Source organism: Dendropsophus ebraccatus, chromosome 4 (genome assembly GCF_027789765.1).
Source record: "Dendropsophus ebraccatus isolate aDenEbr1 chromosome 4, aDenEbr1.pat, whole genome shotgun sequence".
NCBI classification, from domain to species: domain Eukaryota; kingdom Metazoa; phylum Chordata; class Amphibia; order Anura; family Hylidae; genus Dendropsophus; species Dendropsophus ebraccatus.
This window is the reverse complement of record NC_091457.1, coordinates 66,615,370-66,634,126: the sequence shown is the minus strand read 5'-3', so window position 1 is coordinate 66,634,126 and position 18,757 is coordinate 66,615,370. Positions and strand designations below refer to the sequence as shown.

At 44.1% G+C, this 18,757-nt stretch overlaps 1 protein-coding gene across 1 annotated transcript; it reads right to left on the bottom strand.

Moving 5' to 3' along the window:
* Window positions 1-1,934: 1,934 nt before the first annotated feature.
* GCSH (glycine cleavage system protein H) lies at window positions 1,935-17,207 on the bottom strand. The gene is made up of 5 exons (XM_069968479.1): window positions 17,048-17,207; window positions 11,665-11,744; window positions 9,281-9,344; window positions 6,325-6,456; window positions 1,935-2,500 (listed from the first exon to the last, which is right to left on the bottom strand). The coding sequence occupies exons 1-5, from the start codon at window positions 17,157-17,159 to the stop codon at window positions 2,403-2,405; spliced, it is 486 nt and encodes a 161-aa protein (XP_069824580.1). The 5' UTR covers window positions 17,160-17,207; the 3' UTR covers window positions 1,935-2,402.
* Between the last annotated feature and the right edge of the window lie 1,550 nt (window positions 17,208-18,757).

Here is an 18,757-nt window from a genome sequence, read left to right as displayed (position 1 = left end):
TCAGTATGAGTTGGAACAATCAGAATTTTTGACATGTTTTGAAAAGGTTTTGTGAAGTGACACTTCAAGAACCAAGCCAATTTTCGCTTTTGCGCTTGTTTCCTAATATTTAAAAGCCATAGTGCTTGCATTTTTTTCACCTACAGACCCACATCAGTCCTTATTTTTTCCACTACTAATTGTGTAAATGCAAAAAAAAAAACTTGCAAAGTACAGTTTGGCCTATAGTAAAAAGCTTAAAATAAGGCATCCCCTGAACATAAGATATAACCCTGTTGGTTTGTGATGACAACTACAGTATATAAAAACTTTAATTTTTTTGTGTTTAGTTTTTTGTGAACTCTTCATGGAAAAATAGACATCCCCTGAACTTGCTTTTGTATATGAGACTTTTGATCACTTATTACAATTTTTCTGCATCTGATCAAAAATCAGCAATTTTGCACTATGTGCAAAATCAAGAATGTGATAAATTTTGTGTTTAACAAAAACCCATCCCCTAATAGTTTGACCCCCCCTTTTCCCATTTTATAAATAAATAAAAAATTTTCCCCCCTTCACATGCATTTAGAAATGCCCCTGGGGGACTTCTAATCGATCAGTGCTGTATAATATATACTGCACTGATCTCTATGAGGCTGTTGCAGCCCTGATATATGGCTTGCCGAGCCAGGATCAGCATGAGTGCGACGTTGAGGCCCGGTTGGGAAAGAATAAGGATCCCCCCCCCCCTCTATGATCCCCCCCACTAGACACCAGGGATGGACATTTAAATACAGCTGTCAGATATGACAGCTGCATTTAAATGAGCAGGCAGGCACAGCGATGGACCCACACTAATAGCACCCGGTAACGGCAGGATTCAGAGCGGCATTGTGGTAAAACATTTCTGAGCCAGAAAGTGACAATGCAGGAGACCGATGGGGGTCAGTGAGTGGCAACTGTGGGCACAGGGTTGGGTAAATCTGACTTTATTATGTTCCCCCTGCCCAGGATTTTTAGATTTGGACAGTTTTCCTTTAGGGAACTGTCAGCTCGATTTCAGCCCAGATTTGCAGATATAAATAAAACAAATGCTATATATCCCTAAGCTAATGACTATTATAAAATCATGTTTTCCCTTCCAAGCTTAAGAGTCACAGAGCCGATGCAGCATGTCTCCTCCCTCCCTGTGAAATATTGCTGTAAAGCAGGATGGGAGCCTGCAGCACTAAACACTGCCACACAAGTTTTGTACTTTATACCTTGTAGATATACCAGAAATCCAGGTCCAGTATTCTAAAGGCAGCCGTGGCACAGAGTGTCACGGCTCAATGTGTCCATGAATCACATGACTGCCTTCTCTGTGAGATCAGATGACCTGGGAAACACGGAATTTCTAGTTTTTTTAACTGCTTAAGGAAAAAAAAAAAGGCTAAAAGCCTAAACACAGGAAGTGCCATGTTTCCCATGATAACAAAAAAGTGAATGTAAATTGCACAAATTGTCATATAACATACTGTTGATTTAGATTTTAAAAGTTATAACAGTAACAGATATAGATTTTATACACTATGGGGAGAAAACTTTTTGCACAGGCCACATGATTTTGCAAACGCCCAATTTGAAAGGAAAAAAGTTCACAAATGTAATTCCCAATTTTGCTAATCTGTTGTGGCACAGGAAATTATGAATTCCCCCTTAGGCCTCATTCACATGTCCGTAGTGGTCCACAATTCACAAACCTCCATACAGAAGATAGTGATCTGTGGACAGAACTACAGACGTGTGAATGAGGCCTAAGGGGTAGCTCAGAACAAAGATCAGTAAGACTTTTTGCTCAGGAATTTCTAGTACAAAGTCAGCCAATGAGAACAGCCCTTAGAGACACAGCGATGGATCACATAACTGTTTTGTGTTGTGCTGCATATATAGAACGTGCAATGACACAAACATTTTTCAGATTATCCTTTTAATCACACAATGTATTAAAGAGGAAGCATTTAGCTCCTGGCACCATAATTGTAGAAGACACACTCTCCATAATAGACAGACAATCACTTTCTTTTATGAGAGAAGCCAGAACAGAAGTAAAGAACAGTCTTTGGAAAGTGTCTTAGTGTTTCTGCTGCAGTCAGAACAGGACAAAAGTTGCCAGGAAAAACTAACATCTTGTTAATTATTTGTGTTCACAGTAAAAATTTCAGATAAATTCTTCTTAAAAAAGAGAAAACAAGACTTAAACAAAGGATCCTGAAGTTGCTTCTTTGTCGACCAGTTCAACTTAAAGCTACGAGGAGGGACAGAGTGGTTAACAGTTATTCCTGTAGTAAGCACGTCCACCAACCTTGGGGGGCATGTGCCCTCCCGTGTACCACTATACTGAATCTAAACAGGACTACAATGTGATAGCGGTGCCTTGTTCAGTCTTCTATTGATTTTACATATTTCTCATAGGCATCCTCACTCATCAGATCATCCAGCTCCGAGGGAACATCGACTGTTACCTTTATTAGCCACCCTGTATGAGAGAGAAAAAAAACAAACAGATGAAGCTTTAGGCAATCACAGGCCACCTATATATACAGTGGTTTGCAATAAATTAGAACAATTTTTTTTCAGTAATCAAATTCAAAAAGTGACCTTATTCTATAGAGTCATTACATACAGAGTGAACTTTTTCAAGCGTTTATTTCTGTTAAAGTTAATGATTTATGGATTACAGCCAAGAAAAACCCAACTGAAAAAAAAAGTTTAACACAGAAATGTCGACCAAATGAAAAGTCTGTACAGTAAATTCCCTCAATACTTGGTCGGGGCACCTTTTGCATGAATGGCAGCATTAAAGGACAACTCCGGTGCGAAGAAAAAAAAAAAAAAAAAAAAAAACCCAATCAGAAACAGTTTATATACTTATCATCCCTCCTGAGCTGTTACTGTTTTGAATTTCCCACCGTCTGCATACTGCCTGATCTCTAGTCCTGGTGTTCATTTCTTCCTTACTTCCTGGTTTCAGCTTCCCATGATGCACTTTGGCTGCTGTGACATTGCAAGTGCCTGCCCCTCCATTCACTTCAACTCCCATCATACACATGACCCCCTCTCGCGCTCTCTTCAATCAGGCTGCTGTATAATCACAGGTTGTCAGCCCCTGCACTGAAGCTGCACACACATACTTCCACTTTGCAATGTAGTGTACATTGCAAAGTGACATCTGCACAAGGAGGGAAGATTAACAAGTGACAGAACTCTTTCACTCACTGAGTCCACTCGGCAGCAGGAGAGAGTATGAGGGGGGGCTGCCTACGTGCTGGGAGTCAGTCACAGAGAAGTTAAGCAAGTGACATGACTGAGATGGCTTGCAGTTGTTCAGCCAATCTGAGCTGAGCAAGCTCAGTCACCTAACAAGGCAGGGGAGGGGGAGGCTGGTGTAACAGGAGCTAGAGCAGCCCTACTGCTGATGACTTATCGTCACAAGAAGCTTGGTGAGGACAGTAATTAGGTATCTGACTTTAGTGCATTTCCTGCTGGGGGGGTGGAGGGGGGAAAAGGCAGGGAAGGGAGGCAGATAGGTGATTGAAGCACATTACACAGTTATATAACTGTAATGTGCTTCAGTTACTGGGAAAAAGTTTTTCATTGGAGTTGTCCTTTAATGCGGGGTAAGATGGGGGGGGGGGGGATCAGCTGATGACACTGCAGAGGTGTTATTGAAGCCCAAGTTGCTTTGATAGTGGCCTTCAGCTCGTCTGCATTGTTGGGTCTGGTGTCTTTCATCTTCCTCTTGACAATACCCCATAAATTCTCTATGGGGTTAAGGTCTGGTACTTTTGGCAGTGTGGACAGGTGCCAGATACTGCTGGAAGATGAAATTTCCATCTCCAAAAATCTTTTCAGCACAGGGAAGCATGAAGTGCTCTAAAATTTCCTGATAGACGGCAGCGTTGACGAAACCTAGTGAACCTACACCAGCCGATGACATGGCTCCCCAAACCATCACTGAGTGTGGAAACTTCACACGACTTCAAGCAGCTTGGATTGTGCCTCTCCACTCTTCCTCCAGACTCTGGGACCTTGATTTCCAAATGAAATGCAAAATTTACTTTCATCTGAAATCAGCCCCTTGGACCACTGATCAACAGTCCAGTTCTTCTTTTTCTTGGCCCAGATAAGACGCTTCTGACATTGTTTATTGGTAAGGAGTAGCCTGACACATGGGATGCAACACTTGTAGCCCATGTCCTGCAGACATCTGTATGTGGTGGCTTTTAAAGCACTTACTCCAACAGCAGTCCACTCTTTGTGAATCTCTCCCAAATTTTGGAATGGCATTTTCGTTACAATCCTGTTAAGACTGCGGTTCTCCCAGTTGCTTGTGCACCTTTTTCTACCACACTTTTTCCTTTCACTCAACTTTCCATTAATATGCTTTGATACAGCACTCTGAGAACAGCCAGCTTCTTTAGCAATGAACTTTTGTGGCTTACCCTCCTTAAGGAGTGTGTGAATGACTGCCTTCTGGACATCTGCCAGGTCAACAGTCTTCCCCATGATTGTGTTGCATACTGAACAAGACTAGGGGTACTATTACACGGAACGAAAAATCGGTCCAATTCGGCCGATTATTGCTACGTGTAATAAAGACAACGATCAGCCGATCATCGGTGTGATCGGCTGATCGTTGATGTAGGTTAGAACCTATATTTGTCGGGCACCGACCAGGCATCGCTACGTGTAATAGCGGTGCGCGGCCGGCGACTGACAGGCCGCTCTGAAGCTAGAGAGCGTGGGACTCGGTAACGATATCCTTGCAGCCCTTGCTAAACGATTATTGGGCCGTGTAATAGGCCCAGTAAATGAGCGCCCATCTAGCAGATGGGCACTCGTTTACAGGTATTATCGGGCCCCATCGGCGCGTGTAATACTACCCTAAGGGACCTTTTATAACACTTAGGAAGTCACTGCAGGTGTTTTGGGTTAATTATTCTAATTTCCTAAAATACTGACTTTTGGGTTTTAATTGGCTGTAATCCATAATCAATGTTACAGAAATAAAAGTTAGTTTCCAATTCTAAAATAAAAAGTTTAACACCAAAGATTTTTAAACTGAAAAAATAAAATAAAATTCCTGTTGGAGGACAAAACTTTAGTAGTATGAGACACGAAGGACATATTACAGAGTCTGATCACTTTAGTAAACAAGCACCGATCTGCTAGATCTGCGTTTGTTTACTAAGCCCATCACACGGCTCGATTATTCTGCAGCAAGGACTGCACAAACATAGTTGGCAGTGGCGTGCAATCCTTGTTGTATATAGTAAATGATAAACTGTATTCATTACTTCTCAATGCTCTTCATGTCTTCTTTGCACAGCCACAGGTACAATCAGTGATGGTTAACCTTGACACCCCAGCTGTTGCAAAACTACAATTCTCATCATGCCTGAACAACCAAAGATATGGCTTAGGCTGCCCAGGTATGATGGAAATTGTAGTTTTGCAACAGCTGGAGTGTCAAGGTTAGCCATCACTTGGTACAACTTCAGCGCTAAAGACATCGGAGAGCATGGAGAGGTAACATATACAGTTTATTAATTTCTTTACAGATTCATCAGCCATCGCACGTAGCGATGTGCAGTCAGCGGCCAATGATTTTAGGTCTGGACCTAGTGACGCGATCAGCTGATAATGGTTGTCATTGGCTGATTGCTGTCTTTATTACATGGAGCAATAATCTGCCGAATGGGCCTTATTTGGCTTTTGAAGTCCATGCCACTCCACCCCAGGTGCCAGGAAAAGCTGTATCCAGTCCTGGAAACCTGGACCAGGCACCTCGGGCAGAGCAGCACAGACTTCCAAGGCAGCTGGCTTATAAGCAGATTGCTAAGCCAACAAAGCGATTCACTTCTTTGTACTTGACATCCAGTTGAACTGTACTTTGATCACTATACCCTCAGTGTATGTTCAGGCAGAATCCAGTCTGTCTCAGTGTGCCATAGCCCCTCTATTGGAGAGCGTCACTACCTCGAGCAGCGGCAGCTGAGGAGCGCGCGCCCTCATTTACTCACATCAGGAAACTGAGCACTGCGGGATTCCGTCGCAGAGAGATCCGCCGTATTTTGCTCAGTGTGAACATACCATATGGTGATCTAAGTGTCGCTTAATTAGACGCACTTTTTTGTGAGTAAGCCACCACCTTCTTCAAACTGCAGGGGATCACAGTGTACAGAATCTAACATGTAACAGTTTAAGGTACAGTTTAAGACTACCTTAGGTGCAGTATTAACAAAGGGTGATCACTTCATTTGTAGACTGTCAGTCACAACAGAACATTACTCTATTTACCTTCATCATAGCAGGATTTATTCACCAAGCCTGGATTATCTGTCAGAGCTTCATTTATTGCTGTAACTTCTCCAGTCAAAGGAGAGAAGAGTTCACTAGCAGCTTTTACACTCTCTAATGTTCCAAACTCATCTATAGCAAAGAGAAGAAATTATGTAAAACAAACAATACAAGATGAGATTATTATAATGATTCAATCAGCCTACAGCAATGCCTGGTAAGTAAACACCACTAGTCTAAGTTAAAGGGGTTATCCAGTATGAGAAAATTGTATTTAAAAAAAATAATTCAAAGACATATAAACTTACTAATATGGTCTAATCACTAATAGTACTGGCTTAAACTAGAGAACAAAAGAACTATGAACTAAAATGTGTATGGTTTACAGCTCCCCCCTCTCTCTAAGGTAATGCAGTAATCTTACCATCTTGACCAGTTCTTTATCATACACACAGTTACATATATATCTTTATTGTGACATTCAGGCAGAGGTGTATTTACTGCATGCTGCCTTGTTGTGCTGAATGTTTCAGCAATATGGCCCTAAACCCTTTAGCCTCAACCAAGAGAATTTCCACATTGCATGGTTTATGATATGTAGATCCTTCAAAACAGCCAGTTTGGGGCTCCTTGGAAAGACGGCACAGTCCTGGTTGTTCCTATCACCTGTGTGCTCAGCTCACCGTCAGATAGGGACTGGTGCTTTATTTTCAAATAAAAGCATGGTTCACCAAGAACGCCTACTACTCAACATCCACCCACCTACTTATAGGGAAAATGAGCAAGTAGGCTTGCAGAGTGAGCGCCACATTTGAAAATAAAGCACTCGGCTGTATTGAATAGTTAGATGGTCTGCACTACTGGCATCTATATTTCCTATACAGGCCGCATCTGCCGTGAGGCACAGACAAAGATCTTTCCTCAGGCAGCAGATTATACAGCCCTTGAGGCACAGTGAGCAGTCATGCATATATTATATGTATGACCGCTCACTGCAGTACAGGAGCAGAGAGTTCAGCAATAGACTGATGTCTCTGCTCTTATACACATATTATGTCACTACACCAATAGCATACCACACAACAGAATGTGTGCAAAAGCAGGGACCGCAGTCTGACGCCAGACTCCATGTACTCTACCGAGAGCCACCGCTATTATCTGTTCTTGTAAGGCCTTATTTACACGTTCCGTAAATTTAAGGCACATTGATTTCTATTGGGCTATTTACAATGCCCATTGTTTTACAGATCCACAATCTGTACTGTAAAAAAAAATATAGAACATGTCCTAGTATGGATGTAATTGTGGAACAAATTCACCCATAGAATAGAAGCATCCATAATCTTTGCGGATCTGTAATTTCTACGGAACAAACACCTGAAACATCCGCAAGAAAATACAGATTATGCATGCACTACAGACATTTTTTGCAAACATAATATATGGTCCTGAAAAACTACTGAACGTGTGAATGAGGCCTAAAGGCACAGACACAGCTGACAGGAGGCACAGAGCAGTGAGCAATCAGCTCTCTGCTCTGGGTATTTCACTTCCAGACCTCAGGCTGCATTAGGCCTGTGATCCAAAAGTAATCTAGAGCAGCTGTGGATGTCTGCCTGGCACAGGCTGCTCCACAAGATCGATGTGTAGCTGCATTAGGCAGCATTGAGCAGGACACAGCGTGGAAGCAACTGGAGAGGTGAGTAGCATTTTTTTCGGGGGTAAAAGAGAAAACATTCCTTAGGGGGCACAGGAAATGGAATTATCCGTACTTGGGGGCAGAGGATATTATTCCTATTTATGGGCAGAGGAGGGGGATTATTGCTACTTTGGGACAAAGAAGGGATTATTACAAATTAGGAAGAATAATAGCGTGGAGGGATCTTTAGTGTCAGGGTAATAAGGGAGATATTAACAGTGGAGGAACAGAAGAGATAATTGCTGAATGGGTCTTAAATAGGAGGAACTAATGATGTTGGGGCACTACAGATGGGGATTTGGTAAAGAGGTGAGGACAAACAGGAGAGCTGACAGATCTAGTTACATAGTTATATAGTTAAAGCGACTCTGTACCCACAATCTGTCCCCCCCCCCCCCCAAACCACTTGTACCTTCGGATAGCTGCCTTTAATCCAAGATCAGTCCTGGGGTCCGTTCGGCAAGGGACGCAGTTATTGTCATAAAAACAACTTTTAATCTTGCAGCGATGTGTCTAACGGCCGGGGCTTACATTTGTATATGCATTAGGCTGGCACCACCTCTCTGTCCTTCCTCCCCACCCTCCTCAGCATTAGGAATACTCCAGGCAGATTGCTTCCTATTCCCCACCTGTGTGTATAATGAACATGGGCTGGATCGTTAATACACCTGTGCAAAGCTCAAACAGCAGTAAATGTTCCTGGATCATTCCTAATGCTGAGGAGGGTGGGGGAGGAGGGACAGAGAGGTGGTGCCAGCCTAATGCATATACAAATGTAAGCCCCGGACGTTAGACACAGCGCTGCCGGATTAAAAGTTGTTTTTATGACAATAACTGCATCCCCTGCCGAACGGACCCCAGGACAGATTTTTGATTAGAAGCAGCTATCCAAAGGTACAAGTGGTTTAGGGGGGACAGATTGTGGGTACAGAGTCACTTTAATGGATGCTACAAGAACAAGTCACGGCTAAAAGTAGTCTTCATCATGGCCTGGATCAAATGGAGAAGAAAAGCGGAGTGACAACTCTGATGAGAGAAGACGCCACCTGTGATTCAATCTATGTAACTGCACTCCCTACTATTACTTGGAGTAATGCTGGACTCTGCATGTGTTTTTTTTTTTCAGTAGCAGTACTGGTGGTATTTTTAAGTCATTAGGCAGTGGTAACAAGGGTCAGGATGTGGCAGTATTATTTAACCCCTGTGTAGTGGTAGGTCCAATATTGTAGACAAGCGTCAAAAAGCAAAGGAACATACCCATTTTATTGAGCTTGGTTCCAACTTCAGGAAGACTACAGTACACAACATCTCCTAATGACTCCTGAAAGAGAAACCATACACAAGCGAGACTGTGGTTAGGTGTAAGTAATATATACTGACAGGCAAATACTGAAATCTATGCACTCTATTGCATACTATACTTTAAAGAGACTCTGTACCCACAATCTGACCCCCCCCCCCCCCAAGCCAGCCTAATGCATACACAATCTAGGCCACTCCCATAGGGCACAGGGCTGATGTTCTGTCAACCATTTTGGCATTTCATTGAAAGCCCAGCCCAGTCGGCAGAATTACTCTTGAATTCACACTACATATTTGCAATCCTTTTTTTCCCCAAAATTTTTTTTTTCCATTGAGTTGTAAAAACGGATTTAATAAAATGTACTGCAAAAATGTAGTGTGAACCCAGCCTTAGATGGGGAAAAAAAAAACTTGAATGCTCCTGGGGCCATTGTACACAGTCATTTGGCTTGTCCTGCTAATATCATCAGGTTTTACTAATTGTTCTGTTAAATTCTAAAGGCATAAAATGCCCTAAAGCCCTTAGGACATATTTACACCTTCAGAATTTGATGTGGATTTTGCCATGAATTCTGCACCCATGTCCACATCAAATTCCAAGGGCAATAAGCATCCAATGCAAATGTGACTTCTGCTAACCTGTTGTTTATATGCATTAGAAATATCTGATTACGAGCAGAAAAGCTGAGAATTACCCCCTACTGATGACAATGGGACTATTGCTCATACAGATCCACAGGATAAGAATACAATATAATATAAAGATATAGATATATATCTGCTGCAGAAATCTGGGTTTTTGAACAGGGCTGTGGAGTCGGAGTCTGAGTCGTGGAGTCGGAGCTAGTTTTGGCTGAAGTTGGAAAAATGTACCAACCAGCTTTTAAAAAAATCTTAGAACAAGTTTTGCTCATCAATACATATTATGAGCAACATTCTTATAGGACACTGGCCCTATTACATAAGGGTGGTCATGGAAAAGATGTCAGTCACTATTTGGCAGTTTGTTTCTGAGCTGGAAGAGTCCATTGTGTGTGGGGGGGGGAAGATCTGTGCTCTTCTCTTCCTGGATGCCTGTATATAAACAGCAGTGTAATATGAAGATATCGTGTGTAATAGAGGAGGAGGAGGAGGAGGAGGAGGAGGAGGAGGAGGAGGAGGAGAAGACATAAGTAGTGTAGCAGTAACCTCTGTCCTCATTGTGGTGTTTTTCTTCAGTGTTCTATGGCTGCAGCAGGCTGTGTGTGTGTGCCCGCGCGCGCTATGGCTGCAGCAGGCTGTGTGTGTGTGCGCGCGCGCTATGGCTGCAGCAGGCTGTGTGTGTGTGCGTGCACGCTACGGCTGCAGCAGGCTGTGTGTGTGTGTGTGTGCACGCGCGCTATGGCTGCAGCAGGCTGTGTGTGTGTGTGTGTGTGTGTGTGTGTGTGTGTGTGTGTGTGTGTGTGTGTGCACGCGCGCTATGGCTGCAGCAGGCTGTGTGTGTGTGTGTGTGTGTGTGTGTGTGTGTGTGTGTGTGTGTGTGTGTGTGTGTGTGTGTGTGTGTGCGCACGCGCGCTATGGCTGCAGCAGGCTGTGTGTGTGTGTGTGTGTGTGTGTGCACGCGCGTGCTATAGCATGCCCCCACACCCACAGTGACCCCTCTATGTCACTATGTGTGAACCCTCTATATCACTAAGGCTGACCTCTATATTACAGGTATCTGGCATTGTTAGCGGTGTTTCTGTGTGTATGGTCAATATCTAGTTAGAAACTAAAAGATCACCTGCTCCTTCTAGTTTAGTTGTGAGTTGTTCAGGACATGGAGGCTGGAGACTGGCTGCATCCACTACACACAGGAGAAGCTGCTTTCCTTATTCCCTCAAAAGTCGCCCCAGGATCATGTAGGACATTCGGGAGAATCTGCTGAGCCAGTGTGATAAGTAACTCCTCTGGTAGCTGACTGGCCATTTATGAAGGAGCAGGAGTCGGACCTGAAAAAATTCAGGAGTCGGAGCTGTGGCTTACAGACTCCACAGACCTGGTTTTGACACAACTGCCTATGTAACTCATGTGTGATCATGTAACTAATGATAACCATGAACATCCTGCTACACTGACTGTAATCCTGAACAGAAAGTAGTATACACCTACCAGGAGAATAAACAGTTTATAGTAGTTCTCCATTAAAATAACCTTTATTACCGCAGCTCACCATTAACTGATAAAGACGTGCCAGTTAAGGAAACCACATAACAGCCAAAGTTCAGGCAAAAAAAAGCGATAAGATGAATCTTGCAGCACAGGGTTCACAGAAGTCAAGGGATCACAGCCAGTAACATTCCACACAAACAAGTCAATACCTGGGCATATTTGCTGATTCCAACAGTCCCAACACTGTCCTCCACCGATATCCATTCATGCTTGTCTGTGAACTTGCGAGCTGTCAAAATTAAAAGCAACAAGATGGCATGAGTTTTACAAGTATACATGTATAATCAATAATAAAGATTTAAAGGGTTTATTAAAGAGGACCTGTAGCCAACTCCAAAAAATGATATGTTAGTGTCATGAATTAGCTTAGCGTGTCCTGATTAAAGAGACTGTCAGTAGGACGATGCTGTCCCATCTAAGAGTAACAAACTGGTGACAGAGAAGCTGAACAGAATGATGTATCACTTACATTGTTCTGTGCAGCTGATCCAGAGATATACTCCTTAGTAATATGGACAATAAGTAGTCCTCTCCATTATGTGCATGAGCCCAGTAGTCCTGGATATTCATGAAAAGCAAAAAACTCCGCTCACCAGCTGCTGATTGGCAGTTATCTATCCATGCTGTGTATAGGCAGTCACCTGTCAATCAGCAGCTGGAGGGCAGGGGAGGGGTGTGGGAAGAATCCTATTCTCCTGCATATTAGGAGAACTGCTGACCAAAATGATGTAAGTAATACATTGATCTGTTCAGCATTTCTGTCATTAGTTTAGGCTGCCTTCTTTTAAGGCAGCATAAACCTAGTGACAGATTCCCTTTAATAATGCACACAAAGCCCTTAATGCAGAACATACACCTATCCTAATAACTGTATAATCCCACCCATCACTCCCATTGTTAAAACTTCACACCCATCTGACTATTAACTGAATTATTAAGCAGACTTTGAACCCTAGTATCTCAGGAGGGCACATATACAGACTGTAAAATGGTGTAACCACGACTCGCTAAGTAACGTTTTCTGTGAGATTCGCTACAGGTCCTTTAAACGTTTATTAAAATTTGCAGTTCTGTATGCTAAACTTGCTAACAGGTTGTGCAATAGTTTAAACCTAGATGGTACAGCAGAATATACAAGTACATGATATGCCAAACATGTAGCTGCAGGTTAAGCAGGACACCTACCATATGGGTAACAGAGGCCACTGCTTAGCCGTTGTATTGCTTTCACAATGAAACTGCAACTACTACAGGGTGAGCTCACTTTATACAGCTCACCATGTGGGTAATGGAAGCTGTATAAATGCAAACATTACATGAAGGCAAAACTGCACCCCCATGCAGTGACCAATGACACAATGTCGGCTTTAAGGGTATGGCCGACGACACTGTCACAGATTGGAGTTTATCAGTCTCAAGCAGAAGTGTCAAACTGAAGCCTTCCAGTTGTTGCAAAACTAGGATTCCCATCACCTCTGGACAGCCTGGATACACCACTATTCTTTAAGATGGGTTCAGTTTTAGCAGTACATCACCGATATGGCAGGACAGAAAAAAAAAAAAAAAAAAAAAAAGTATGCCAGTGTATACTGTGATATAGTACTGATGGGCCCATGTTTATTAGACTAAACCAAACTCCATCTACTAGTATGCCATATATGTATGTTCAGGAAATTAAATGATCACTAGTAGACTATGGTCTATTATATTCAATGAGCCTGCCGTGAGTATGCTGTGGTATATATCGGCATGCCATTCTTTTGCCGGTGTCCCACAGGATACTGGTTACATACAGCTGAAACATCCTGGTATGAAGCTACATTGTACCATCTACTCACAGAAGCCCAGCTGTAACACACTTCCAGGCTGTATATAAATCAGGTAACATGCGATTACCCAGGTTACACGACACGTGTAGGAATTTCCAGCCATTTCTTTCTCTCAGATTCCACATCACTTGTTGTAACTCAGCATGTACAGTCTACAAGCATTTCACACTCTATATGCTCAGTGACTGCAGCGAGAAATCTCTGGCTTAAACCAGATCTGGGGCTGTACAGCGAGGGGAGTGCGTCCTTAATGTACTTCTACAGAAAAACATCCTCTATGGAGAATTACCATTTATACATATGGACACAAGTACATTCCACTTATGTGCTGACCAACCAAGGGGGAAAACAATAGGGAATCATAGGGGCCCTATTACAGCTCTGTACAATAAGGATCTAAAATACAGACAGGTGCCAAGACCAATCATACAGAAATCAACTTCTGTAGAGCCTGCACCATTGTCTACACAGGACACCCCCAGACTGCACACTGCACAGCTCTAACACCCTCCCAGGTGCGATTGCCGAAGATGTTCCCCACCAGCCGGGACTAGTTAGCAGCTGAGGACCACCCCATGTCTACATATAGGAAGGATTGACAAAGTATGTTTTTATGCCATGTAACGCTCATAGTAGAGGCGTAGCTAGGGGTTCAGCAAGAGAGTATAATTGGGCCGCCAGCCGATTATGTTACCCATGAGGATCTTAGCAAACTGTTTCATCAAATAGTTTGCCAAGATCCTCATTTTTCAATATCTACAGAGCAGGTGTTTATCGTGTGTACACTGGGAGGAGTATATACAGTAAGATCTTGCACCTGTGGGTTGCTGTTGCATTGCACTTTTTGTATTTTTGAAAGCACAGGGGGTGTCTTCTCTGCTTGAACTGCAAGTGACCTTTTTCCTCTGTCGGCCATCATGAAGACTTTTCCTGGAGATGCCCCGTCTCTGCCAAACAATTTAGGCACCATCCCTATGTGTATTGCTCTACACTGTTGCCCACTTTATGCCCCCATATAGAATTTAGACCCAAATTTAAGCCCTCATATAATAAGCAGACTCCCTCTATGCTCGAATATAGTAAAAAGGCCACTATGTATACCCTAATATTGTACATTAATCCACCCCTCATATATAGTAGTCAGGCCCCTCTGTACCATTATATTGAAGTTCAGCTTATCTATGCATCCATATAGTAGTTAGGCCTTCTGTGCAGAAATATCGTATTTCTTCCATGTAGTAGCGGTTAGGGCCTTCTGTGCCCTCATGTACAAGTTAGACTCCCCTCTGTGCATCTATCTAGCATTTAGACTTCTCTGTGCAGGCAATTCCCCCCCCCCCTCCCTCCCTCCCTCCCAAAAAATGTAGTATCCTCCCTATGGCCCCTGGGGAGAATGATGACAGGTGGACACTGAGGGACACAGGGCACTGGAGGTACACTGAGCGTCCCTCTACCATCATCCCCTCCAGCAGCCACAGCCCGCACACCTCTGGGGTTCGGATCGTGACATCACCATGTTATCCAGAAAGTGAAGCCTTGATGCAGTAGTAAGTGCAGGGAAAAAAAGCAGTTTATAGGCATTTCCCGTAATAGGTGTATATTGGTGATTTGTATAAAACTTTTGGGGGGCAATACAATAGTTTAATAAAAATTCACTGGACTTCTCCTTTAACCGAGCCAGGTGCAGTGGGCTCAGCACAGCCTATAGGGGGTCATTAGCAATCTAACAGGTCATTAATTACGGTCTGCAGTAATCTATAAATCTATACAGATGCTGCACACCGAAGAGTAGCAAGACACTTGTCAAAATGATGGGTGTTCTGATTTTCAGTGGGCACAGAGTGCATACCCCTCCCCACGCTTTTTTCAGCTATACTGCAGCCTCTAGGGAAAGTCATATGATCACTAGAGGCTGCAGTGCAGGAAAGATGCCATACAGACAGGTTCAGGGAGGGGCAAGTGTCAAGACTGTGTTCCCACATTGTGTTAAAGGAGAAGTGCAGCACTTTGAAAAATCCGGAGGGGAGACAAACAATAGACACAGCCGCAATCACTGATCGGCTGAGCACGAACCATCAGCTGGGACAGGCATTTTCCCAAGTTGTCACGTCATGTCACGGGAAAAATGCCTTCCAGCGGGGATCCCTGAGCGTGTGAACGATGCATAGCAGGCAAAAATGTGAAATTTTTCAAATCACCTGACTGCTCCTTTAAAGGGAAACTATCAGCAGGTTAGACAAATCTAACCTGCTGATAGCTCCCTAGTGGGCACAAGGCAGCGAGGATGAAGGTAGGTCCATGCTCTCAGCTGTAAACTCCTTCACTGATAATCATTGGAAGAGGTGGCCGGGCGGTCTGCCCTCGACCACTTCCCCATGATAATTGGTGCTCAGGGGATGGTGGCCCCACCTCCAGTGCTCCAAATGCATGCATCTATGTTTTTGTGTTGCAGAAGTGCATGCAGAAGCTGCAATCACTAGCGTAGCAGAGAAGAGTGTCCTCCATTTACTAATGTTTTTTCTTTTGATTTGCTGTATAAAGGACATAATAATAATTACAGTGTGGATAATACACAACCTACATATCACCGCATTCTAGTCAGTTCAGCAATGACACAGCTAGTTTAGAGTTGCTATATGGAAGACCTCTTTATTTGCATGGGATGTAGAGAGGAGCGCAACCCGATTCTGATTGTTCGGTTACCAGTGACTGTTAAAGTTGGATGCATCCCCAGAAAAGGGGGGAGGGGAATGTAACTAAGCCCGCCAATTGTTACATTGATCTTTAGCAAAATCCTGCTGCTTTTACATTTGGCAGATTTATCATAGCCTTCCTGTAAACGTTGCAGAGACATGTTAAAATTTTTTATCGGTCTGAATGTTTAGACCCCCAACTGATCGGAGAACAAGACAGCCCCATGTATGAGGCGCCTGCCCTGTGTTTACACCAGCTATAACCTGGCACAGATAGGAGATAAATTTAGCGACACTGGATAAATCCTATCATAGTCAATTTGACAAGCACCCCCATGGCCACACCCCTTCTACATCAGGCTCCGCCCAAATTTTCTTAATTGGTGAACCCAGTAAATATACCAAAAAGTTGCAAAATGTTGTGCACAGGAGAATCCCATGTATGATAAATACCCCACCTCCCCCCCAGTATATAGGATATAAATGGTTAATGTCTAATGGATGACAAATACTCCACCCCCTCCTCAGTATATATAATGACAAATACCCCCCCCCACCCAGTATATAGGATATAAATAATTAATGTCCCATGGATGACAAATACTCCCCCCCCCCCCCCCCTCCCCAGTATAATATAAATGGGTAATGTCCCATGGATGACAAATACTCCACCCCAGTATATATAATATAAATGGTTAATGTCCCATGGATGACAAATACTCCCCCTCCCCAGTATATATAATATAAATGGTTAATGTCCCATGCTTCTATTGCTTTATACATTGCTCAGGGTGCTCTCCCTGCAGACCCTATGTCAGTCCATGGCTATGGCTGGACAAGCACATGATAGTAGTGAGTGAGCAGCCTCGCCCCCTGTAGATCGGACCACCAGTCACTGCACACTCCGCACTCCTGAGCTGTCTATACCAGAGTTGCTGCGGGAACCTACCGGGAACAACTCCATTCCAGACGCAACTCAGTGCAAAGTGCAATAAAGCTCCGGCACTCACCTGCCAGCAGTCTGGCGGCTCCGCTCAGGTACCGGACAGGACACTTGCTCCGGGGCAGGAGGCGGGCGGCACAGTACACGCTGCTCACCCCGCGCAGCACTCTCATCGCCATTTTTCCAAGGCGCGCACCCGACTCCAGCAACTACTGCTCGGCCCCGCCGCCTACCACTCTGGCTAATACTGCGCAGGCGCCGTCAGGGGGCGGGACGAGTGGCGTGTTATTTATGCAAATACAGCAGGGGTCTGCTCCGAAGTGCGACCGACCGACCGACCGACTACACGGAGCTGTACGGGCCCTTATTATGGACTGCACCTGTAACTCTATAGAAGCTCTATAGAGAAGCCACAGTGCAGCCCTGACCTAATACATAGCCAGCTGGTGAATGTGGAGTATCAGGACATGTGCTGACATGAGGGATCTATGGCTGTGTTCACACTGCGTTTTCGTTGGATGGCGTTCACGGAGAATCCATTAAATAGTCGGCACTATAGAATGCATACCTCCTGTCCTACAACTTGTTCCATGTGCCCAGCTCCCCTGTGCGTAGGTGGCAGTAGTGGATTATAATAGGGGCGTTTTGGGCAGAAGCCGGGGGCCCTGAGCTCTTGGGGGGCCCATGACCACCCAACAAGACTTATACTTTTAGTCTTCTACTGTCTCCTGGCTACACTTCCGCCATGATTTGCAAAAAAATCACAGTTTTTTTATGGCAACTTTGCGCAAATCAGGACATCATGACATTATCTGTCCTGTACTATGAACGCCAGGCTAGTGCTGCCATAGTTACAGTGGGGTGGGGGGGCCCAGGCTTGGTTAACAGCCCGGGGCCTATGGTAAAGTTAATCCGCCCCTGGACTAGGTGGCCCTTTAAAGGGGTACTCCGGCAAAAAATATTTTTCTTTCAAATCAACTGGTTTCATAAAGTTATATAGATTTGTCATTTACTTCTATTAAAGCAATCTTCACTAGAGATGAGCGAACCGGGTTCGGGTTCGAGTCCATCCGAACCCGAATGTTCGGCATTTGATTAGCTGGGGCTGCTGAACTTGGATAAAGCTCTAAGGTTGTCTGGAAAACATGGATACAGCCAATGACTATATCCATGTTTTCCACATAGCCTTAGGGCTTTATCCAACTTCAGCAGCCACCACTAATCAAGTACCGAACGCTGATGGATTCAAGCATGCTCGAGGTTCGCTCATCTCTAGTCTTCACTTATCAGCTGCTGTATGCCCTGCAGGAAGTGGCATATTCTTTCCAGTCTGACACATTGCTCCCTGCTGCCACCTCTGTCCCTGTCAGGAACTGTCCAGAGCAGCAGCAAATCCCCAAAGAAAACCTCTCCTGCTCGGAACAGTTCCTTTCTGGGACAGAGGTGGCAGCAGAGAGCACTGTGTCAAACTGGAAAGAATACACCACTTCCCACAGGACATACAGCAGCTGATAAGTACTGGAGGACTGATAAGTACTGGGGAGAGAGGCTTACTTTCAGGGAGAATACTTACATGAGGGGGCTTACTGCCTGGGGTACCTGTACACTAGTCTTACATAAAGCCCCGCCCCCATGTAAATATGTTGGGGCAGGTGCAGAAATGAACACCTAGATGTCTGCCATGATTAGTGTAAATCATGATAAATTAGTTGCGGCAGGAGGCACAGATAAGCCAGAGCATGCCCTAGGCCTGCAGAGCCTCTCTCCCTGCCTCCTT

Excerpts from the sequence above, each read along its gene's own strand:
- GCSH (XM_069968479.1), bottom strand. The coding sequence starts at position 17,159 with ATGGCGATGAGAGTGCTGCGCGGGGTGAGCAGCGTGTACTGTGCCGCC. Across the intron at positions 11,745-17,047 it reads AGCCGCCAGACTGCTGGCAG|CTCGCAAGTTCACAGACAAG; the intron begins GTGAGTGCCGGA and ends TAATTTTGACAG. Across the intron at positions 6,457-9,280 it reads AACCAAGCTCAATAAAATGG|ATGAGTTTGGAACATTAGAG; the intron begins GTATGTTCCTTT and ends TCTTTGCTATAG.